The sequence below is a fragment of the Microcaecilia unicolor genome, chromosome 3, assembly GCF_901765095.1.
Source record: "Microcaecilia unicolor chromosome 3, aMicUni1.1, whole genome shotgun sequence".
NCBI lineage: Eukaryota > Metazoa > Chordata > Amphibia > Gymnophiona > Siphonopidae > Microcaecilia > Microcaecilia unicolor.
The window spans coordinates 259,714,402-259,733,108 of record NC_044033.1 but is presented as its reverse complement, the minus strand read 5'-3'; the positions used below and the strand labels follow the sequence as shown (position 1 = coordinate 259,733,108).

The 18,707-nt window shown below is 41.8% G+C and overlaps 1 protein-coding gene across 1 annotated transcript in view; it reads right to left on the bottom strand.

The window, feature by feature from the left end:
• ADGB (androglobin) overlaps positions 1-18,707 on the bottom strand; it is a 738,031-nt gene that overhangs the window by 450,768 nt on the left and 268,556 nt on the right. The window contains exons 11-12 of the mRNA XM_030198035.1: positions 15,701-15,875; positions 15,067-15,157 (exon numbers count right to left, since the gene is read on the bottom strand). Coding sequence (XP_030053895.1) covers positions 15,067-15,157; positions 15,701-15,875 — 266 coding nt within the window. The remainder of the gene's footprint in view (positions 1-15,066; positions 15,158-15,700; positions 15,876-18,707) is intronic.

The window sequence follows — 18,707 nt, the reverse complement described above, 5'->3', positions numbered from 1 at the left end:
GATGATCTGCCGGTCGGAGGGAGGTTAAAATTTTTTCACCAAAGGTGGCCTCTCATAACCTCCGACCAGTGGGTTCTCCAAATAGTCCGGCTAGGATACGCCATCAATTTGGCCTCCAAACCTCCAAATTGCCCACCTGGAGCTCAGTCCTTCAGCTTCCAAAACAAGCAGGTACTTGCAGAGGAACTCTTCGCCCTTCTCAGCGCCAATGCGGTCAAGCCCATGTCACCGGGGCAGGAAGGGCTGGGATCCTATTCCAGGTACTTCCTTGTGTAAAAGAAAACAGGGGGGATGCGTCCCATCCTAGACCTAAGGGCCCTGAACAAATACCTGGTCCGAGAAAAGTTCAGGATGCTTTCCCTGGGCACCCTTCTTCCCATGATTCAGGAAAACGATTGGCTATGCTCTCTGGACTTAAAGGATGCTATCTTCGATTCCGTCTGGGAACACGGCACTTTCAGTACTGTGTGCTACCCTTTGGTCTCACCTCTGCGCCCAGAGTATTCACAAAGTGCCTGGCTGTTGTAGCGGTGGCTCTTCGCGGACTGGGAGTGCACGTGTTCCCCTATCTCGACGATTGGCTGGTGAAGAACACCTCAGAAGCAGGAGCCCTACAGTCAATGCGGATGACTATTCAACTCCTGCAGCTACTAGGGTTTGTGATAAATTATCCAAAGTCCCACCTTCTTCCAGTACAGAAATGCAACGAAGGATGCTTAAGACAAGATTCAATTTACATAGACATCACATGAACAATACTGGTGCCAGTAGGGCTCCCACGCCTGTTGGTCAGTATTATACAGGACCAGGACACTGTACCAGTGACTTCACAGTGAGAATCCTGAAAGGTAACTTTAAAACCATACAAGAACGTAAGACCTTTGAAGTCAGAATGATTGAATATTTTAATACCCAACAGAAAGGACTTAATAAGGATCTGGGGTTCCTAGCCCATTATAAACCATAAAGCTGTATGTCTCTGTTGATCACCCCACCCCTCACCTATCCACACCCATCCTGTTAGAATATCAATGATATGCTTTGATGTCCCCATGCATACCTCCTACCTGTTGGATTATTTGTAGTAAATAATTAGCAGATTTTAGTACACACAGCTTCAGCTTTAGAAATGTTAATTTCTTTCTTCATCTCTCTCTCATTCACCCCTGAATAATTCACTGCTGAGTCACTTTAAAGTTGAAGTAACAAAACATCTGTTTACTCACAGTTTGTAGTTAGATTATAATCAGACAGGCTTTTATATACATATTACTATACATTTGTATTATCAGCTCCTTCCATGTGCTTAGATGGTAATGGATGCTCACACCACCATAGATCCTCTCAGGTTAGGAGAGATCATGAGCTCCATGTGCTCCATGTGCTGCATGTAACCCCCACAGGAAGTTGCATAGCTATGTGACCTCTCTAAGTAATTCACATCAGAGGTCACAGAGTAATCACAGAGAAATAATAGGTGACAGGCAATGCATGTAAAATACAATTACATTCCAACAAACCCCTTCTCATGCATAACTGTCATGCAATTATTTATTCATACAAAGTCCAAGCTTTATACGCAGATTCACAAAATGTTCTCTGGGTAACGGTTTGGTCATGATGTCAGCTGTCATCTCACTGGTGTGACAATAGTGTAGACTGATGACCCCTTCTTTCGCCAACTCTCGCACGTTGTGGTATTTCGTTGCGATATGCTTGGTGCGTGACTGAACCTTGTCATTCTGTGACAGTCGGATGCAGCTCTGATTATCTTCCATTATCTGGATTGGTCTCTTTTCAGCTATTCCGAAATCCAGCAAAAGTTTTTCAATCCACATCAGTTCTCTGCACGCTTCCGATACAGCCACATATTCAGCTTCTGTAGAAGACAAACTCACAATACTTTGTTTATGACTGGCCCATGAAATTTGTACATTTCCATACATAAACACATATCCACTTGTGGATTTATAATCAGAATGATCCCCTGCCCAATCTGAATCACAGTAACATATTAGTTTTGGATTACTATTGGCTGAAATCTTTAATTTACAATCAATGGTACCCTTTAAATACCTTACCATCCTTTTAACTGCAGTCCAATCTGATTTGGTAGGTGAGCTGACCCTTCTGCTCAAAATTCCTACTGCATTTGCTATATCAGCCCTGTATGTGGTAGCTAGATATAAAAGCTTACCTATGGCTGATCTATATTGGATGTTATCTGGTAAAGGTTCTCTTACTGTTTCATCCTTCAGAAAATCAGTGATCATGGGAATGCTTACAACTTGGGCATCTTGCATACCTAAACTTTCAATAAGCTCATTTATTTTCTGCTTCTGGCTTAGAAGATAAGAACCATCATTTTGTTTCTCAATTTCTATACCAAGATAGTATGACACATTACCAAGTTCTTTTATCTCAACATTGAGGTTTAAACACTTTACAATGTCCTTGTACTCTTGCTCACTTTTGCTTGCAATGAGCAGATCATCAACAAAAGCTAAAATGTATGCATATTGTCCATTTCTGCACCTAGTGTACAAGCATTTATCTGCTTCACCTTGCTTAAATCCTAAATTTGTCAATATTTCATGCAATTTTTCATTCCAACATTTTGCACTTTGCTTTAATCCATAAAGACCTTTGTTTAATTTACACACTAGCTGTCTTTGTTTTGTATTTATGAAACCTGTTGGCTGTTCCATGTACAAGTCTTCAGTTATATCTCCGTGAAGAAACGCTGTTTTCACATCAATGTGGTTGACTTGCATGCCTTTTGAGACTGCAATGCTCAGAAGTGTTCTTATTGTCGTGTGTTTCACTACAGGTGCAAACACTTCATCAAAATCTTCTCCATATTTTTGAAGATATCCCTTTGCCACTAATCTGGCTTTATACCTTTCCACTTTTCCTTGTGCATTCCTTTTTAACTTGAATACCCATTTGCATCCTATAGCTTTCTTGCCAGGAGGTAATTTTGTAAGAATCCAAGTATTATTTTTATCCAATGCATCAATTTCTTCTTGTGCAGCTTTATGCCATTCAGCAGCTTCTTCTGCTGGCATTTTCTCAATCTCATCCCATGTTAAGGGCTCTTGAGCTTCTGCTGACTTTGTTAGGTAAGACAGTCTTGGGGGTGGAACACCTTTGTTTTCCCTGGATGAGCGTCTGACAACAGGTTGGTCTGACCTTTCCGCATCCTCTAAATCTGAGAGTTCTTCTCCAATTGATTCCCCTTCTCCAACTGTACTGTCTTCTTCAATGATCCTTTCTGTGTCTGCTTCCTCTGCCTGTTCCTCGTTAGATACAGATGAGTTGCTTTCAGACATCTGCCTTGGTATGGCACTTATATACACTGGCATGTCTATTATGGTTCTAGTTTCATATTCTGGATGATAAGGCTCATCTGGGATAATCCAGCCTTTATCAACCCTTTTGTTTTCATCAAAATATGTAACATGTCTTATGCCAACAATGCCAGTTTTCAGATTCAAAATTCTATATCCTTTGTGTCCTGGAGTATAGCCAACTAAAATGCCCCTTTCTGTTGTGGAATCCAGCTTATGCCTTCTTTGCTTTGGTACATGAGCATATGCTGTACTTCCAAATGTTCTTATGTGTGACAGGTTTGGCTTCCTACCATGCCATGTCTCATGTGGTGTGCGCTCAGCGCCTTTAGTTGGCATTCTGTTTTGTAGGTACACTGCTGTGAGAATGGCTTCCCCCCATAGTCTTTTAGGGAGATTGCTATCTGACAGCATACATCTGGTCATTTCCACAAGTGACCTAAATTTTTCTCTCTGCAACAGAATTTTGTTCTGGTGTATAAGCTACTGTTGTGATATGTTGAATGCCTTCTTGTTCTAGAAATGTGCGCATGCTTTGTGAAGTGAACTCACCACCATTGTCAGTCTGAAGAACCTTTGGTTTTCTTTCAAATTTATTGCTCACCATGGCTACGTATTTCTTCAGCATGTCTGTGACTTGACTTTTCTCTTTCAGCAAATAGGCCACACAATATCTAGAGAAATCATCCAAGAATATTAGCACAAATCTGTTATTTCCCAATGATGGGATATTAAACGGTCCACATAAGTCACTGTGTATTAAGTCCAGCACTTTATTACTCCTATTTCCTGTGTATGCAGGAAATGAGGGTCTCACACCTTTTTGAGTAACACAGTCTATGCATTTCTCCATATTACCAGCATCTGCACTTATCTGAATGCCGGTGGCCAGTTGCTTACTGTAAAGATCCTGGATCACCTTAGAATCACGATGTCCCAGGCGGCGGTGCCAGATTTCCAGACTACATTTACCATCATTCTTCCTTACTTGCGCCATATGTGAGGCTTCACCTGAAATGCTCAGTTTATAAACATCATTATGCATAAAAGCTTCAGCATACACTTCATCATTTTTAGAGATTGTGCACTTACTGTTTTCAAAATGAATCACAAATCCCTTCTTATCTAATGTAGATACACTAAGCATATTGCAAACTGCTTGGGGAATATACAAGACATCACTTACAGGAATTTCTTTAACTTCATTAGACACTTTGCATTTTAAGAATCCAATACCTTTTGCTTGGATCTTAGCAGTCCCTGCGTTTGCAGTTTTAAGAATACCTTCCTCTGGACACATTTCCTGAAAGAAATTCTTACAATTGGTTAAATGGCATGTGCTCCCTGAATCCAAAATCCAAGTACTTTCATTTGAATTATTATTTACCATAGTCAAAGATTTTTCTGCCATTAGAAAGCCCTTGTGTTTATCTTTGTCCTTCATACATTTCCTGGTTTGAAAATTCTTTAGTTCCATTGGCTTAGGTGAGCTAGAGGGAGTGTTTTGTGTTTCCTTACACCATTTAGATACATGTCCCTCCTTTCCACATGAGTAGCAAATCAGCTTGCCCTTGGGTGGAGTTTTCCCATAGCTCCGCCTTCCTCTGTTCTTTGCCAAGAAATTTGTTTCATTTCTCTCTGACTGACTTTGAGAACACATCTCCTCAGAATCATTTATTATGCATTCCTGCCTTAGTTTTGATGTTGCCTGTTCAAAAGATTGCCCTTCAATGGCCTCATTTACAGACCTAAAAACATCAAACTTCTTTGATAGTGAGGTAAAAAGAAATGCTCTTTTCAATGCATCACACATGGGAATTCCAGAAAGTTCTAGCTTTTGAAATGAAGACATAAGATACATAATGTGATCATTACATTTACTTTTATCCCTTAATTTGGTTTCATTCAACTCTGCCAGCCAAATTGGTTGCTGCTTTGCATATGTAGTTGCATACATAGTTCTCAGTTTATATAAAATGTCCTTTGGTGTATCTTTTCCCTCCACTAATATGGCTTGTTTCTCTGAGAGAGCTTCCAAAAGCATGCACTTCACATAATAGTTTGCATTGTCCCATTCAGCCATATTTTCAGCTGTTCTGTCTTGGTCTAAGCACATATCTAATCCTTTTGCTCGAAGGAGACATATGAATCTTAGTTCCCACTGCCGATAATTAAACTCAGTTAATTTAGGCACCTTGAGAGAATAGAACAATGGTGAATTTCTTCCCTCAGCCATTTTCTTAGCCTTCTGTCTGCTGTGTGGGGGGAGAGAGAGACTGACTGAATCTTTCCTTTAAAACTTAAGAGAAAAATGTGGCCTTTTTTTCTGCCTGGTAATATTTCTCTTCTTTTTCAATTCCTGGCCCCTGGGCCCATAACCCTTTTGTTGGATTATTTGTAGTAAATAATTAGCAGATTTTAGTACACACAGCTTCAGCTTTAGAAATGTTAATTTCTTTCTTCATCTCTCTCTCATTCACCCCTGAATAATTCACTGCTGAGTCACTTTAAAGTTGAAGTAACAAAACATCTGTTTACTCACAGTTTGTAGTTAGATTATAATCAGACAGGCTTTTATATACATATTACTATACATTTGTATTATCAGCTCCTTCCATGTGCTTAGATGGTAATGGATGCTCACACCACCATAGATCCTCTCAGGTTAGGAGAGATCATGAGCTCCATGTGCTCCATGTGCTGCATGTAACCCCCACAGGAAGTTGCATAGCTATGTGACCTCTCTAAGTAATTCACATCAGAGGTCACAGAGTAATCACAGAGAAATAATAGGTGACAGGCAATGCATGTAAAATACAATTACATTCCAACACTACCCACCCCCATCCTCACACCCTGTCAGACAGTCATAGTAATGCTTGAATGTTTTCACTTATATACACTGTCAGCTAGCACATTTGCTTATTTCCGATCTGACAAAGAAGGGCAACCTTCGAAAGCTAATCAAGAAATGTATCAAGTTATGTCCAATAAAAAAGGTATCATCTTATTTTCTTTTCCATGTTTTATTTTGTTTGATTTCTATTGATAACCTTAAGAGTGGACTAACACGGCTACCACACTCCTCTACTTAAGTACAGAAACTAGAATTCATAGGAGCTCTGCTGGACTCTCAGACAGCTTGTGCCTACCTTCCCGAGCTGAGAGCCGACAATCTCCTGGCTCTCGTCTCTCAGGTGCAGGCGTCTCAGCAGATCACAGCTCGGCAAATGTTGAGATTGCTCGGCCACATGGCTTCCACAGTTCATGTGACTCCCATGGCTCGTCTTCACATGAGATCAGCTCAATGGACCCTAGCTTCCCAATGGTACCAAGCTGCCAGGAATCTAGAAGACGTCATCCATCTGTCCACGAGTTTTCACGAATCCCTACATTGTTGGACAATTCGATCCAATTTGACACTGGGACGTTCTTTTCAAATTCTTCAGCCACAAAAAGTGCTGACTATGGATGCATCTCTCCTAGGGTGGGGAGCTCATGTCGATGGACTTCACACCCAAGGATTTTGGTCCCTCCAGGAAAGACGATTTCAGATCAATCTTCTGGAGTTACGAGCGGTCTGGAACGCTCTAAAGGCTTTCCAGGATCGGCTGTCCTATCAAGTTATCCAAATTCAGACGGACAACCAGGTTGCTATGTATTACATCAAAATATCATCAAAAAGCAAGACAATTTCCCTCTATTTTCTTATTGCAGAGGAAAAGGCTTCAGACGCTCAGTGAGCCGATCTTTTAAATTTATGGGCTCACTGACTCGTTTGGCGGCTTCAATCTCTCTGCAAGCTTAGCCTACCACGAGCATCCTCATTAGCCAAAAAACCTCTGCGTACTTTTTTAACTTTTTAACTTTTTAATCCTTAATAGTGTCGCTTTATTTCAATCAACTTAAAAGGTACACTTATCTTCTGCTGCTTTCTCATACAGGACTCCCGGCACGCCCTACAGCGAGCTCCCGTTTCGCCAACAGCTTCTTAAGGAGCAGTACCGTTTATCTCTAAGGATATATAACAAGCAGATTATTATAATCCCAAAGAGGGTAGAGGAAATCATTTACCAACTGCTAGGAGACTTACTGTACTTGAGATCTTCCTGTACTGAAAAGATGCAGCGTCCTATCTTTCTAAAATGGCGGACACTATTTATCATGATGCCATCAACGTCTGTCCAATCATATGCTCTTTGCTATTTAAAGAGCTAAATTATCAATTAGGCTGGAGAAAACTGGGAAAACTAGAAAAAAACTTTCCAGTCTACTCTTGTATTGAGCCCCATGGGACTCAAAGTTTGCAATCTATGTATCCATCTTTGTTCTTTGCGGATAAGTGACTTCTCCCTATCTCCGCCTCGGCTAGACATAGGGACATGATCTATTGCTATGCATTTATAGTCCTCAAATTTATGGGTCTTATCTATACTGTGTCTAACTAAAGGGGCTTCCATACGTGACACCTTTAAATTAAGTTGGCGAGTAGTTTTTCCTACATACAATTTAGGACAGGTGCACATCATAATATACACAACATAAGTGGATTCACAAGTTGTATTAAACTTTAATTCATGACGTTTGTTGTCAATAGGATTCATAAATCGATGAGTGGTTAGGATGTTCGGACAAAAACTACAATTCCCACAATAGGTATGACCTTTGTTCCTCTCTACTGGTTTTCCATGTTCTTGCAAAAGTTCTTTCAAGTTCCTATCACGGCTATAGGCTATTTGTAATTTATGATTTAAAAACACTGGATGAGCTTGGATCAATCTCCAATGTTGTCTAATCACTTTGGTAACCGCCTGAGTGCCTTGCGAATACCTCAACACACAAGTTTGCAGTTCTACTTCATTTACTTGAAAATTTTTATGTTTTGGAATTAACAATTGTTCCCTATGATTGTTTTTTGCTCTAGTATATGCACGTTTAAGAACATTTTTAGGGTATCCTCGTTCTTCAAATTTTTGAACTACTTCTTTAGCTCTACATTTAAATTCCTTCTTATCATTGCAGATTCCTCTATACCTGAGTAATTGAGAGAACGGAAGGCTCTCTTTTGTGTTTCTAGGGTGATTACCCATAAATTTGAGGACTATAAATGCATAGCGATAGATCATGTCCCTATGTCTAGCCGAGGCGGAGATAGGGACAAGTCACTTATCCGCAAAGAACAAAGATGGATACATAGATTGCAAACTTTGAGTCCCATGGGGCTCAATACAAGAGTAGACTGGAAAGTTTTTTTCTAGTTTTCCCAGTTTTCTCCAGCCTAATTGATAACTTAGCTCTTTAAATAGCAAAGAGCATATGATTGGACAGACATTGATGGCGTCATGATAAATAGCGTCCGCCATTTTAGAAAGATAGAACGCTGCATCTTTTCAGTACAGGAAGATCTCAAGTAAGTCTCCTAGCAGTTGGTAAATGATTTCCTCTACCCTCTTTGGGATTATAATAATCTGCTTGTTATATATCCTTAGAGATAAATGGTACTGCTCCTTAAGAAGCTGTTGGCGAAACGGGAGCTCGCTGTAGGGCATGCCGGGAGTCCTGTATGAGAAAGCAGCAGAAGATAAGTGTACCTTTTAAGTTGATTGAAATAAAGCGACACTATTAAGGATTAAAAAGTTAAAAAGTTAAAAAAGTACGCAGAGGTTTTTTGGCTAATGAGGATGCTCGTGGTAGGCTAAGCTTGCAGAGAGATTAAAGCCGCCAAACGAGTCAGTGAGCCCATAAATTTAAAAGATCGGCTCACTGAGCGTCTGAAGCCTTTTTCTCTGTAATAAGAAAATAGAGGGAAATCGTCTTGCTTTTTGATGATATTTTGGTGAAAAGTGTGAGCAAGCTCCATATTGAGTATTAATATGTATTACATCAACAAGCAGGGGGGCACAGGATCTCACCCTCTGTGTCAGGAAGTCGTCAGAATGTGGCTTTGGGCTCGCCGTCATGGCATGTTTCTCCAAGCTACGTACCTGGCAGGCGTAAACAACAGTCTGGCCGACAGGTTGAGCAGGATAATGCAACCTCACGAGTGGTCTCTCAACTCGAGAGTGGTATGCAAGATCTTCCAAGCGTGGGGCACCCCCTTAGGGGATCTTTTTGCCACTCAGATCAATCACAAAGTCCCTCAATTCTGTTCCAGGCTTCAGGCCCATGGCAGACTAGCGTCGGATGCCTTCCTCCTTCATTGGGGGGAGGGCCTCCTGTATGCGTATCCTCCCATACCTTTGGTGGGGAAGACTTTACTGAAACTCAAGCAAGATTCCAGAGCCATGATTTTGATTGCGCCTATCTGGCCCCGTCAGATTTGGTTCCTCCGAAGAACCGTGGAGATTGGAGTGTTTTCCAACCCTCATCACTCAGAACGAGGGGGCGCTTCTGCATCCCAACCTCCAGTCCCTGGTTCTCACGGCCTGGATGTTGAGAGCGTAGACTTTGCCTCCTTGGGTCTTTCAGAGGGTGTCTCCCGAATCTTACTTGCTTCCAGAAAAGATTCCACTAAGAAGAATTACTTCTTTTAATGGTGGAGGTTTACTGTTTGGTGTGACAGCAAGGCTCTAGCTCCTTGTTCTTGTCCTACACAGACCCTGCTTGAGTACCTTCTACACTTGTCTGAGTCTGGTCTCAAGACCAACTCTGTAAGGGTTCATCTTAGTACGATTAGTGCATACCATTACCGTGTGGAAGGTAAGCCGATCTCAGGACAGCCTTTAGTTGTTCGTTTCATGAGAGGTTTGCTTTTCTCAAAGCCCCCCATCAAACCTCCTACAGTGTCATGGGATCTCAATGTCGTTCTCACCCAGCTGATGAAACCTCCTTTTGAGCCACTGGATTCCTGTCATCTGAAGTACTTGACCTGGAAGGTAATTTTCTTGGTGGCAGTTACTTCAGCTCGCAGAGTCAGTGAGCTTCAAGCCTTAGTAGCTCATGCTCCTTATACCAAGTTTCATCATAACAGAGTAGTCCTCCGCACTCACCCTAAGTTCTTGCTGAAGGTGGTGTCGGAGTTCCATCTGAACCAGTCAATTGTCTTGCCAACATTCTTTCCCCGTCCTCATACCCGCCCTGCTGAACGTCAACTGCATACACTGGACTGCAAGAGAGCATTGGCCTTCTATCTGGAGCGGTCGCAGCCCCACAGACAGTCCGCCCAAATGTTTGTTTCTTTTGATCCCAACAAGAGGGGACTGGCTGTAGGGAAACGCACCATATCCAATTGGCTAGCAGATTGCATTTCCTTCACTTATGTCCAGGCTGGGCTGACTCTTGAGGGTCATGTCACGGCTCATAATGTTCGAGCCATGGCTGCGTCAGTGGCCCACTTGAAGTCAGCCACTATTGAGGAGATATGCAAAGTTGCAACGTGGTCATCTGTCCACACATTCACATCTCATTACTGCCTACAGCAGGATACCCGACGCGACAGTCGGTTTGGGCAGTCGGTGCTGCAGAATCTGTTTGGGGTTTAGACTCCAACTCTTCCCCCCTAGGCCCATTTTTTGTTCTGTTCCCAGGCTGCACTCTCAGTTAGTTGGATAAGTTAGGTCAATCTCAGTTATGTCCTCGCCGTTGCGAGGCCCAATTGACCAATGTTTGTTGTTTTGAGTGAGCCTGGGGGCTAGGGATACCCCATCAGTGAGAACAAGCAGCCTGCTTGTCCTCGGAGAAAGCGAAAGCTACATACCTGTAGAAGGTATTCTCCAAGGACAGCAGGCTGATTGTTCTCACAATCCCACCCTCCTCCCCTTACGAGTTGTGTCTTCCCTTTCTTTGCTTTTTACTTGACTGAGGAGCACGCTCGCGTTCGGGCGGGAAGACGGTCGCGCATGCGTGATACGCACGGGAGCGCGAGGCTAGCAAACTCTGTTGCTAGGGAGAATTCCGGTCCTGGGGCTGCCATCAACGTCACCCATCAGTGAGAACCTTCTACAGGTATGTAGCTTTCACTTTTTTAAGAAAAGAAATGCACCTTTTTTGGGGTGTCGGGTCATAATGTTTCCTGAACTGCCTAAGGAGACCCAAAAGGAAAGGTGCAGATAGGCGCATTATTTTTCCTAAAGTATCCTTGTAAATGTATAGTCAAATGGAAGTCTGTAAAATATGTTTTTATGAGCTATCATAATTGTCTGCCTTTTCCAGTCTCTAGCTCTCTGGTTAATGCTGAGACTTGTGTATCGCAAATTTATATTGATTGAAGATATCTATGCTGTTTCTTTGCCTTGACATGCATTTGGTAATTTATTTTATCTCTGTTTTCAACTGAGTTTCTACTTGATCTCTCTTCCCACGATATCATGGACTGGAGTTAATATATATTATTTTCATATCGATATGATTATACATTTAGGGGTCCTTTTACTAAGGCACGGTAGGCCTAACGCGGCCTACCATGCATCCTGCAGTAGTCTGGCCATCAGCTTGGGCTACTCTCACGGTAAAAAATATTTTACATTTTTTGCTGCAGGGGGCATGCATGGGGGTCAAGAGTACGTTACCCGATTAGTGCAGAAGTAGTGAAGGATCCCCTACTACTTCCTAAATAGGTGGTGAAAAGGGCTCCTGGCGGTAATGGCCATTCGCTAATGGGGAAATTAGCATGAGGCCATTAAAAAAAATTCCAACTACAGTCATTTTTCAGCCATGCTAGAAAGTAGTTGGAGCACAAGGCAAACCCATTAGCTAATCGCAGCACCAGCCACTTTATAATGTGTCTTGGTAAAAGGACCTCTTAGTGATCAGAATTTAAAAAATAAAAACAAACAAATGGGACAGGCTGGTAGCACAACCACTTTTGGGCAAATATTCCTACACAGTAGGACATAAGGTTGGTAGGGCAAGGCCTGTACCTTCATAGTTTACAGCAGTATCAGAGTGAACTGATAAAATATTCATAATAATGAATAAGACCTACCTTTCCAGGATCTCCTGGTACCTCTCCCAATCCTTACTGGATGCTTCATGTAAGAAATGACTTTATCCCTTCCTAAACAAAGTAGCTGGCATTAGCCTTACCAGAAGGAGAATCCTCCTCCTCATAGAAATTGCACTCCCTCCTGGTAGCCATCTAGGTGCTTATATAAAATGTCCTCTAGAGGGTACTGTTACCTGCAGGGCTTGAAAACACAATTCAGGGTCCGATGCACAAAACCTATCGGGCCAGCAATGTGCTTTTTTAACCGGTTACAGCCAGTTTAGTGAGCACGTTATTCAGCGGGAGATGCACAAAGGGGCTCTGTGGGCTTTTTACCATGTAGGGCAGCAGACAACGGGAATCCTATGCTAATATATTTAAATGAGCTGTTTGGCATTCCAAGGGATGCACAGCCGTTTCCGAGCCATGCACAGCAAGAACTGCCTACCTTTAGCAAGCAAAATTTAATGGGAGGTCTGGAGCAGCCGTAATTCTCTTGCCATTTCTGTGGTTCAACTTCTATGGTTCACTAGCTCGCTCGTCGCCACCACTGCAGTATCCTTTCTCTTCCAAGTCCAGGGGCTGCAGCTCATCTGGCAGCAGCGTGATCGGCTCCTCCAGCTGCCAGTAAGGGATTGTCTCAGGTGATATAAGCCACCAATGGCTACAGGGAACAGGACTGTGGGCCGGACTAGGGAGACAAAAAGCACCCAGGAAGTGGCAGCCCAGGACACAGGTCGCCGGCGGTTGCTGCTGCTGTGATCCCGGCTGTGGGAGCAGATGTGTGCCAGCAGAGCTGGGGCTGGTAGTAGCAGCAGCCCCCTACGATCGTTGCCAGCAGCATTGATATCCTGGCGCTCACCCAGGTCAACTGCACCTAAGGGGACACGTGCATGAATGGCAACAGCCTGAAGTCCAGCAAGAGCCTGGTCATCAGTACCATCCCTTCTCCCCTTCCACAGCTTTCATACACACAGCTTGTATGCATGTAAGAAAGCCGTGAAACGCTGCAAATGGCTGTTCTGGGCATGCACAGCTTTGCGGGTGGATGCCCTTTGCATGCCCTGGTAGCCTTTCCTACTGAGCTGCACGGTAAAAGTCTGTGCAGCTCATCTGCACAATTTCTTTGGGCATCAATCGCTATTTCCACGTCAGTAATTTTTACCGAGGTGGAAATAGCGAGTGGTTCTTTAGAGGGTCTTTTGTGCATCTGCCCTTCAGTCCCTTCACATTATGTTAGAAACATTTCCATGAAACAACTTAAAATGCATATGTAGTGCTGACAAACCAGCACATAAACAACATGCATAGTGCCACATGTGTAAGTGGTGTAAAATAACATCACTTACATATGTAGTTATTAATAGGGAAATCTAGAAAATTTAGGAGATTTTGAATAATATGTATCAAAAATGTCTGACTCAAAAACAGAGGAAAAGGCCTCGAGTAGCCCCCAGCAAGTCTATAGACCTCGGGGGCTGGGCTTCTTCATCATCGGCCGAAAAAACCTCTCTCTGGTTTTACAAAATATAGTCTTATGTTCTTTTATTCTTTTATTGTCTCATTTTTTAGATTTTTTATTATTACTTATCTTTCTATATATCACTTTAGCATATCAAATTAAACATCAGATGTTACTTAGCTTTATCTGATGTTCCAGCATACGGATCAATTCAGCATATGGATCAATTCAACACACAGACCACGACCAACGATGGCCGCCGTTTCGATGACCTGTCTTAGGGTGTAGTGGTTCGTGTTTATGATTTCCGCAATGCCTAATTCTTAGAAAGAATTAATAGGGAAGCCACTGCCAAGGTCCCTTGAAGCTTCCAAATATATATAGCTGGTAATAATCAAACTGCCCAATGTAAATAATTGCATGTTCCCACTACATGATTAATTACTCTGACCTCGTATCTTCTCAGACCGTTTTACACAGTCTGAGTACTAAAAAGCTCCATAATCAGAAGGACACACTGGGATACAAGAAGATAGTTTATTAGCATCTCACCAAAGGCAGTAGAGGCAATTAGGCATTCATATCTGGAACATGGTGGAACAGCGCTTCGCGACACACAGCAGGTGCAGTCTGTCTTCTCTCTTCTGCCTTCTGCTCGGATACCCTAGCAGACTGCATTTTTATACCTTTCTTGTACCATTCATTCCTATGGACCCCAACTTTCTCACCAGCAGTCTTTGGCCATTATCGGTTGATAACAATGACTTCACATGTTTCCAAGCTCCAAGTATCAACAAATGATGTTGATGGCAACATCTGTTAATTAATGACTTCACATGGCATTACGTTCTCTTCAGCCCCCCTGGTTGTGCCCTACTTGCATCTAACCTACTGCTATCTTCCACTAGCCAAAACATCCTCACTTGTGACTTTCTTGCTAGCGCCAATCCAGCTGTTATTTACAGAGCAGATTCCCCCTCCCTCTGACTGTTCTCAATGACCTCATTTCAGCATTTGCTGCAGTGAAATGTATCTGTGTCAGAGGTGATCTTTGATTCTTAGAGGCCTAGCTCTTAGCCTGAGCCCTTGGCCTGTATTTCACTGAAAGCGAGTGACAGCATATTTCAACACCAATTAGATACAAATACCATGGATAATTTTAACCTACAGGGTTTGCACCAACAATAAAAAAAAAATCTTCTGGAATAATGGTACTTTAATTATTGCTGTGGATATTATCTGTGCTTTCTTTTTATACAAGCAAATTAACAAAATAAAAATCATTTGTATAATTAATCCTTTAAAAGATAAAACAAATTTAAGGTACTTACACTTCTGAGCGTACAGAACTACGAGGTCGTCTCACATTCAGAAATGGACTACAAATCTCAACATGCTGTTCAGGCTTTTGCACTGCAGGTTCTGGGTGGGAGGAAGAGAAACTTAATATTACTGTACAGTGTGTATTTTACAGTTAATAATGGATTTGATTGATCCCAAATTAATTTTGTCTCAGAAAAAGCAGCCACAGATTTTGTGGTTTTGTCAAATAGAAGGGTAGTAAAACGTTCAGAAGGCTGTCAAAAGTTTGAAAAAAGACAGTCAGTACAGCCCAAAAAGATACTTGGAGTATGCAGATGGAGGAACTGCTATAATCATTCCATTTATTCCTACACACCACCTACAGATCCATCCAAAAGGATCTATTCACCTAAGTACATTTGCAGTATTTAAATATTTTTGTCAGCCCACCAATCTGAATAAATTAATTCCTGCTTTATGCTGGCATCAGTTCTCAATTTTTTTTAATTATGGGGTTGGTTTTGAAATCTCTGAATTTTGTCTTGCCTTTGCATAAGTAAGCAAACTACCTTGATTAATCAAGTTTATGGCATAGAACAGTTTGAAGCAACCCTGGTTCAGAGTAAAGAGATGTGAGGTACTCTCAAATATGTACATACATACCTTTGATTTCAGAGGTTACAGCAACTTCTTTTTTTGGCCGGATAAGTTTCCATTTAGGAACTGGTAAAGGTTTTTGCATAGCCAATAGGGAACAAGCTCTGACTCTGGTAATAAGCACAGGATGGCTATATGTGTGACAAAGTCCATACAGTCTCATTTTCTCAGATGAATCCGCCTACAAAATATGATAATAAAATATTTACACAACTGAAACAGGGTACAGCTATCTTAAAAAGCAAAAGTAAAACAGAGAGATAAAGTCATTGCAATGTTTGCCACTTAGCTCTGACAATGGAGGACATTTAAAAATGTGGGACAGTTCAACAGAAAATATCCTATATTGTTCGTTCTTGTACTAGTAAAAACTTAAATAAGCAAGTTAACATCTCATGCTACAGTACTTACTGGCTGTTTCATTTTGGGTCGTTTATCATAGGGGATTTCCAAAGGCAGCAAAACAGTTTCACTTTAGCCTAAACAGAACAAGTTTAACAGCTGCTTTAAGGATGATACACATTTGCTATCCGTGAGTGCACACTGAACAGCATGTGGCAAAGAGCATACTATGCTGTTTTGCATACTCCTGTTAAAGCTTCATAACGTGAAAATGGTGGCGGAGTTTTAAATCTGGTATGCTGTATACTGACGTCACTATGCTTAACCCCTCCCACCAGGTCACAACCCCAGGCTAAAATAAAGAACTCCATTCAATTGCTAAATTTAAACCACGAGGGGTTACTGTATTAACATAGTAAATTACACCAGATAAAGACCTGTACAGTCCATCCAGTCTGCCCAACAAGATAAACTCATTTTACATGGTATGTGATACTTTATATGTATCAATACACAAAAACAGAGACTGAACAAGGATGAATCCAACACTGGAGACCCTTCAAATCTACATTAATAAAGGATTGTTGGACTATATCTCCAGTGTTGGATTCGTCCTTGTTCAGCCTCTACTTTATATGTATCAATACACAAAAACAGTGACTGAACAAGGATGAATCCAACACTGGAGACCCTTCAAATTTACATTAATAAAGGATTGTTGGACTACATCTCCAGTGTTGGATTCGTCCTTGTTCAGCCTCTACTTTTGTCTGTTGTGACTTTTTGACATAGAGGCGTTCCCTGTTTGTGTATTGATACTTTATATGTATACCTAAGTTTGATTTGTCCCTGCCTCTCTCAGGGCACAGACCGTAAAAGTCTGCCCAGCACTGTTCTTGAACTTCCCATATCTATTCAGTTACAATCAGGGCATAGACTGTAGAAGTCTGCCCAGCACCGGTTTTGCTTCCCAACTACCGGCGTTGCCACCCAATCTCCACTAAGATTCTGTAGACTGTATAATTATGGTACAGCCAGAGACCCCCCACTGGAATGGTGGAGGGCCCAGTCATAGAGCTCAGGCTATTACAGACCTTGGCTGAGTCAGAAATCTGATGGCTGACATAACTGGGAGCTTACTGGAAAAGTATGGCCTAGTTTGTAGCCCGGATTGAGGCCTAAATAAGCTAAATTAGGAAAAATTAGGTCAATAGATATGGAAACGAAATGGAGGATTTCAGCACAAAATGGAAGCCGTATCTGTTGCAAAGTGGGATTTTCTCTAATGTAAGTTAGAAAAACAAGTTGAGAAATGAGACTTTCCTGTGAGCAGGATTGTGGTCAGCCATGGTGTGAGAAAGGAAAGGTGTAGCTGGATGCAGGGTCTTGCTTAAGATTTGTGGTCAAGCGAGCTAAAGACAAAACCATGTTAGCAAGATAGAAGCTACTCATTAGCATGAGCCAATCAGTGACAACCATGACATTAGCATAGATCCAATCAGGTATATTTACTGTCATATTATCCATATCCTGAGGGCACCTATAAAAATCAGGGTATTTCCTGGTTTAAGTTAGAGAGAGAAGGGTTGGCACTCTCTCTCTCCAAGGGAAACCAATGTGTCCAGCAGAATTGACAAATTACCTAATTGCTTTCACTTGTAAAACCTCTAATTGGTAAGAGAAATTATAAAAGATTAGGAACTAATTAACACCTGTTTGCAGCTGGATTATTATATTCCTATAATTAATTGATTGTATGTGCCTGTTGTCAATCACTGATTTGACTTATACCTTGGCAAATAAACTCCTCATTCCAAATGATGATTTGTGGGCTTCACTTAATGATGAAAGGCTATAAGTATAAATGCTTTTGCTGTATCAGGCTATCTTTCTCTGCATTGTATAACTTGTAATCTAAATCCAGTTTGTCATAAGGCTGGTATCTTTTCCTTAGACCTAACGTCTCCCTTAGTGGCAATTCCTTTTAGAACTTCACAACTCCTTGATTACCCCAGTACTAGTGCTATTTAGAGATGGAGTCAGATTTAAGGTCACTCTAGCCTTCTTGGGGGGCTCGGGACCCCTCAATTCACAACAAGACCCATTCCTTCTAAACAGGATTCCTTTGTGTTTAAGCCACACGTTTGAATTTTTCATCTCCACAACCTCCCGCAGGAGGGCACTCCATGGATCTACCACCCTTTCTGTGAAAAAATACTTCCTGACATTACCCTTGAGTCTGTCCCCCCTTCAAACTCAATTCATGACCTCTAGTTCTACTATCTTCCCGTCTACGGAAAATGTTTGTTTGCGCATTAATACCTTTCAAATATTTGAATGTCTGTATCATGTCACCCCTGTTTCTCCTTTCCTCCAAGGTATACATGTTCAGGTCAGCAAGTCTCTCCTCATACGGTTTGCAATGCAAATCCCATACCATTTTTGTAGCTTTTCTTTGCACTGCTTCCAGTCTTTTTACATCTTTAGCAAGATAGGGCCTCCAAAACTGAACATAATACTCCAAGTGGGGCCTCACCAATGACTTGTAGAGGGGCATCAACACCTCCTTTCTTCTACTGGTTATACCCCTCTCTATGCAGCCTAGCCTAGTTTATTCACGAGTCTTCTGTGCGGGACCACATCAAAGGCTTTGCTGAAATCCAAGTAGATT